The 6479-nt window shown below is 62.5% G+C and overlaps 1 protein-coding gene across 1 annotated transcript; it reads left to right on the top strand.

Annotated features, from left to right (window-relative positions):
• On the top strand, positions 1–5415 carry CLDN19 (claudin 19). Its single transcript, XM_058552129.1, has 4 exons — positions 1–406; positions 1651–1815; positions 1915–1999; positions 3793–5415. Exons 1-4 carry the CDS (start codon positions 184–186, stop codon positions 3953–3955), a joined length of 636 nt encoding a protein of 211 aa, XP_058408112.1. The 5' UTR covers positions 1–183; the 3' UTR covers positions 3956–5415.
• The last annotated feature ends 1064 nt before the right edge of the window (positions 5416–6479 follow it).

Raw genomic sequence — 6479 nt, 5'->3', positions numbered from 1 at the left:
CTGCATTCTGGAGCCCGGAGCCGCTGCCTTTGCTGCTGCTGCTGCTGCACCGCCACCTCTCCTTCTCCGCCTCTGACCACCTGCTGCACTCCCACCCCTAGTCCAGCTGCTCCTCTCACCAGGCCATGACCCCGGCCCCTCCACGGACCCTGACCCAGCCCTGAGCCCTGGGACCCCTGGGCCATGGCCAACTCGGGCCTCCAGCTCCTGGGCTACTTTCTGGCCCTGGGCGGCTGGGTGGGCATCATCGCCAGCACAGCCCTCCCACAGTGGAAGCAGTCCTCCTACGCAGGCGACGCCATCATCACTGCCGTGGGCCTCTACGAAGGGCTCTGGATGTCCTGCGCCTCCCAGAGCACTGGTCAGGTGCAGTGCAAGCTCTATGACTCCCTGCTCGCACTGGAAGGTAGGCCTCAGGCCGGCGGGGCGGGAGGGTGAGATGTGGGGGAGGGGGAGGCCCGGAGCCAGAGTCTGCCATCTGCACTGGGCTCCACGCTCCAGCCCCCTGACCCCCCCACCCCATCCCGTGCACTTTTGAAAATCTAGGCCAGCCTGGTGCCCTGCGGGGGCAGGGGCCCTAGGTTCTGGCAGCTGTGGGTCCAGATCCCAGCTTTGCACTATAACCTTGAAGGAGTCACCACCCGTCTCTGTTCAGACGTCCTCATCTGGGAAGGGGGGTACTATGACTTTTCAGGACTGTGGGACAGTTAGAGGAGGGCCCGGCACTCAGACAGGCTCAGTCAAGACCCTTCCTTCCACTTCCCCGGAACCCTGCATGCGGACACGCTTGTGCACACACACCTGCTTGCCAGTCCTGCCACCTAGACGAGTATGCCGGCACTTGGGTGCACCTACACACACGCACACACACGCACATGCATGTGCACACACAGTTGCTTGGGCACGCAGGTCTGTCTCCCTCTCCTCCTGGTGTGTGGAGTTGAGCCTGACAGGTTGGCTCGGAAGCAGGCCCCGCTGCAACTCTCTCCCTGGCTCTGGCCGACACACCTGCCCTCTGCCCAGGGGCCCACAAGCCTGAGCCGGCTGCTACCACAGAACCCCTGCAGCGCCGGTCCAGGCAGGTCATCTGGCCTCCCTCGGGGACCCAGATGCCCTGAGGTGCCCCCTGGCCCAGGACTGACGTGAGCACCCACACAGCATGAGGCATACGGCTGCCATGGGTGACTCCAAGGGCAGAGGGGAAGGTGACCAGAGTTCGAATGGCCACTGGGGAGGCGTCCCTGCCCAATGGCCAACCTGGGCTGAGCTGGGCCTCGGATACTTTCAACTCCTCCTTCTGCTAAATCTGAAAGGCCCCAGGAGGAGCTGCTCCCTGGTGCTTGGAAGGTGGGCAGCCCAAAAGGGAGTCCTCCGTCTGCCCCTGTCCCCCAGCCCCCACCTCCCGGGCCAGAAAGCGGCAGATGAGAGAACTCGAACCCCATGTCATGGCACACCACCAGAAGAGCTGGCAGGGGGTGAAACACAGTGGGGTTAAGCGAAAGCTTGGCCCCACGCCCTGTCCTCACTCCCTGTTGTCACCCGCGTCCTCACTATCCCCTCACATCTGCAGCCCAGGAGGAGCCTCCAGCTCCAGCCCCTCCCACCGCCCACTTCTCCCACTGCCAGCTCAGTCCCTCCCGCCCCGCCCAGGTCACATCCAGTCAGCGCGAGCCCTGATGGTGGTGGCCGTGCTCCTGGGCTTCGTGGCCATGGTCCTCAGTGTCATCGGCATGAAGTGCACCCGGGTCGGAGACAGCAACCCCATCGCCAAGGGCCGCATCGCCATCTCCGGGGGTGTCCTCTTCCTCCTGGCGGGTGAGTGCCCCTGGCTCCTTCTCCACCGTCTTGGCCGTGGCAGGTGGCACCACCCTGAGTGGCCAGAGCACGGCTAAGCACCCCCTCCTTTGTCCTCAGGCCTCTGCACTTTGACAGCCGTCTCATGGTATGCCACCCTGGTGACCCAGGAGTTCTTCAATCCAAGCACACCTGTCAATGCCAGGTGAGTGCCAGGGCATGGCTTTCAAGGGAACAGGCAGGGCCTGCCGCTCACCTCCTCTGGGGCCATTTGGAGGGGGAAACAGGGGACAGGCCCCAGGTGCTGTCGCTGAGAGGATCTCTGGAGGGGGGAGTCAGTTAGGGTGTGGTCGGGCCCTCTGAAGGGCCAGGAGGCCTGTGGAGGACACTCCAGGAGCAGCAAGCACTCCCGGGGAGCTAAGTGCCCTGACTCTGCACGTGCTGGCTGAGTGACAGGCAAGTTCCCTAATCTTTCTGCTCCTGGCCACTGCCCCCCACCCCTCAGAAAATGGAGTTAGGACCCAAGGACCCAGCTCACGTGCAGTTGTGAGGGTTCAGGGAGATGGTGCAGCTAAGGGGTTTGCACAGGGCCTGGGCCCTGGAGAGCACTCAGTGAACCTGGGGTGTTAGTCCTGCAGGAGGAGCAGTTACTTTGGCTCTGGGCTTGGGGGAATGAGGATGGAGAAGTGATAACAGCAGATCAGATGGTGGAGGGCCTTGCAGCATAGGCAGGTTTTGATCCCCATCCTGGCGTGGCAGACAGCCCACAATCCCTCCTCTGTGATGTGCAGAATGTTGGGGAGGGGGCAGGACCAGTAAGGCACTGTTGCAGAGGTTTGGAGCAGAGGGCCTGGGGCCAGGGGGCCAGCAGTGGAGAGTAGATTCAGAGAGATTGAGGAACTAGAATGGTCAGAACTTGTAAGGCCAGGGGTGTGGGGGCCAAATAGGGGGCTCTCTGGAGAGCCTGGACCTATCTTGGCTCCTCCCTCACCTCTCAGCTCTTCCCGGAGCAGAGAATAAGACAGTCTCAACCCCAGACACCCCAACAGGCCTTAGGCCCTGGAGTGGAGGGAGGATGAGAAAAGATGCCTGGGCTGTCACCGTCAGGAGGGCTCCCTGGAGGAGTCAGAATTGTGGAGTGGGGAGGAAAAGGAGACCTCAGGCATGAGGCTCATTCCCTGCGGCTGGCAGCTCTAGCCATGCAGACCTGCCAAGCAAGAGGCAGCTCAGCACAGAGACACCAGGCCGGTACTCATCCCTTCGGCACTCCCCAAGGCCACCTGGGTTGCAGGCATTATGCTGGCCCCTGGGGACATAGTTGAGTCCGGCGCTGTCTGCCCTCAAGGTGCTCTCCAGGGAGGAGGACAAGCAAGGGACTGAACGGCCACCCAGTGAGAGTCATCTCGGAGCACAGAGGGGTCAGGGAAAGCCCCCACGGGGAGGTGCTTTCTGAACTGGGCCCTGAAGGCGGTGGAGTGCAGGAGGTGTGGAATGGGCACTTCCAGGAGGGCATGCCTTGTGCAAAGGCACAGAGGTGGGGAGACCCAGGGCGCTGCAGAGGGCTCCGGGCTGGCCAGCAGGGCCTGGGTGTGGAGATCCCGGAGAGACAGCGGGAGCCCCAGCTGGGAGTTCTGTGGGCCAGACAGTGTCTGAGAGGAAGAGACGGCCGGGACTGCCCTGCTCCTCCTCGCCGGGACCTGGCAGATACTCCCTCCACTGGCCAGACGAGCAAAGGGGCCCGAGGTTGCCTGGAGCAGGCCCACCCTGGGCCTGGGTCACCCTGCGTGGCGTTGATACACTGGGGTGGGGGCAGGAGGAAGCATGGGCATTCACCCCAGTTTATCCAGAGAGATGGAGAAGCTGGAGAGGCCCGCATCTCAGGTCCCCATACTCTGCCCGCCCTCTGCCAGAGCTGAGGCTGGGGAACCGCTGGGGGAGGGCCGAGGCAGGGCCCGGGTGCCAGCCAACACCTGATGGTGTCCTCCTGACCCCTTGCAGGTACGAATTTGGCCCAGCCCTGTTCGTGGGTTGGGCCTCTGCTGGCCTCGCCATGCTGGGGGGCTCCTTCCTCTGCTGCACGTGCCCGGAGCCTGAGAGAGCCAACAACAGCCCGCAGCCCTACCGGCCCGGCCCCTCGACTGCAGCCCGAGAGTACGTCTGAGCCCCTGCTTGCGCCCAGCAGCCTCCCGCCCAGCACTCCGCCGGCCCCTGCAGCACCCTGGCAGGGCCAGCAGGGCACCAGGTGTCCCCGAGCTCCGTCTAGGGCTCTGAGCAGCTTGTCCACAACATAGGCACCCACCCTGCACTTGGAGATCCAGACCCAGACTCTCAGAGAGAGGCCGGAGGCAGGCCCCGCCCCCAGGTGCAGGACAGTCAGGTACAGGCCCAGACTGGCCGCACAGCAGCCCCGGTGCCAGCCACTCCCCAGCCGTTACTCACTCACTGAAGGGCCATGTGAGCGTCCACTCTGTGCTGGGCCCTGGGGACACAGCAGTAAAGATGGACTTTGGTGCCCTGTGCCTTGGGGCGGCCAGAGCCCTTCACCCCCCACCCCACCCCGGGCCCATGGGCTCCTCACAGCAACCCCATAAAGGAGGCAGCGCCAGGATGACGAATGTCCCCATGTCACAGAAAGGAAACAGGTTCAGAGAGACCAAGAGGCTTGGCCTGCTCTCTCTGAGTTCAAGTCTCATGCTCTTGCAGTATGCCCAGCGCTGTGTGAACACCCACACAGATGGCTGGGCCAGACCACATCACCCCCGTCCCCAGGAATGGGCCCCAGGCAGGGCTGCTGTGAGGGCCCAGGTCTGACCGTGCTGGCCACTCCCTGTGTCTGGGCCTGAACCCCACAGCCCCTGCCCACCCCCACTGCTGCTCACCCCACTAACCAGCTCTCTCTCTTTTGACTTTCAGACCAGGTGTTAAATTGTCCGCCTCCGTCAAGGGCCCCCTGGGTGTGTAAATGTCCAGGTCCCCAGCCTGCCTCTGTCCCCCTGCCACACCTAGACTGTGTTTGGTATTTTTTGGAAAGAGAAGTGAACATCCAGCCCCAAGTGTGGTGTCATTTGATCTGTCCCCGGCATGGCTAGGGTGAGGCCTGGCTCAGGGAGGTCAGAGCTGATCCCTGGGGTCCTTGGACATAAAGGTGGGGAGACAGAGGTCCAGGGTGGGAGACACAGAACATCCAAGGTTGATCCGGAAAGAACTCAGGGCCCCTGTCCCGCCGTGGGCTTGGCACCAGGAAGCCCTTGAAGGAAGACCCCACCCTGAGGCCTGGCCCAGGGCCGGGATCTGGCCCCGGGGCCAGGGAGGCCCTGGTCTGAAGAGAGACAGCCCCTCCCCTGTTACTCTGCCTGCCCCTGGGAGCCCTGCTGGGGTTCAGGGTAGTCCCAGGGAGGCCCTTCAGCTGGGTGCTGGGTATCAGATCCAGGGTGAGGGGACACTGTAGGAGCTCGCTAAGTGGAGAAGGGCTAGGGGAAGGACGTTAGGGCCTTTCAGGCTTTAGGATTGTCCTGAGCAAGGTCAGATGCCCCCAGCTCTGCTCCCACCCCAATGCTGCCCATTTCTCCCATGCTCATTTGTCCTCACCAGTCTGCTGAGGTCCCGCTGCATCACTGCCCTGGGTCCAGAGTGGGAGGGTGCGGCCTGAAGCTGCCTGAGACTGTGGCCTGAGCTCTGTCCTCACCCAGAGGTGCGGTCAGAGCTGGAAGGGCTTTTGGTCCTGAAGTACAGATACCACCCCCTAGTATTGAAGGGGGAGACGCCCTCAGAGGAATGTAGGGAATTTAACTGGGTCAGCCCCTGCCCTCGTGCTCGGGCCTCTCCCACCCCAACTGTCCTCCCTGGACCCTGAGTCTCTGGCCACTGCCCTCCCTCTCTCCCGTCTGGAAGGAGCTGTTTATGACCATCCCTTGACTTCTGCATGGCCTCCTCAGCCAGATCTGTTCTGGCTTCCTCCACCACCTGTCTCGTGACCACATCTCCCACCAAGTCACCAAATCCCAAGGACATGGCTCAGCCCTCTCCCTGGAGCTTGACTCTGAGAGGTGAAGTCGGACATGACTGTCGCCACACTCCAGCCGAGGGTGGGGATGGGAGGAACGATGCAAACGGCGGAGCTGCGGTGGGCCCATCTGCACCATGACCCGGGCCTGACGGCTGTAGCACATCCACGGGGGGGCCCCAGGAGCGGCCATTTCATGCAGCCCGTCCAGCCTCTGGCCAGAGGGGTGGGCACCTGACCCTAAATGGATTTACCAGAGTTCTGCCCCTGTAATTATGAATGAGAACTACAAAAGAGTCTCTCTGGGCGCCTGAAGCTGTCACGCCACAGTTCTCGGCCCTGGGTGTGCAGTCAAGTCACCTGGAGAGCTGAAGTCCAGGCTCCACCCCTGGACATCCTGGCTTAATTAGCCTCGGTGGACCTGGGCATCTGAGTCCAGGCAGCTCCCCAAGGGCCTGGTCAGCACTGAGGGCACCTCTGTGAGGCCTAAAGCTCAGGGCTGTAGGGGTCTGGGGGCGGGGAGAGAAAGGCACCTCCAAGAAGAGGCGAGGAGAGGAAAGGCCTGTCTCCCTGTGCCTTTCCTGAGACCAGGCTGTTCTGAGAGATCCCACATCCTTCCAATAAACACTCCATGTTGCCAAAACAATTTGAGTTTGATTTCTGTCACACAGAGCCAAAAGAG

The sequence above is a fragment of the Diceros bicornis genome, chromosome 13 (assembly GCF_020826845.1).
Source record: "Diceros bicornis minor isolate mBicDic1 chromosome 13, mDicBic1.mat.cur, whole genome shotgun sequence".
NCBI lineage: Eukaryota > Metazoa > Chordata > Mammalia > Perissodactyla > Rhinocerotidae > Diceros > Diceros bicornis.
Note: the sequence above shows the minus strand (reverse complement) of the source record. Positions and strands in the feature narration are given on the sequence as shown.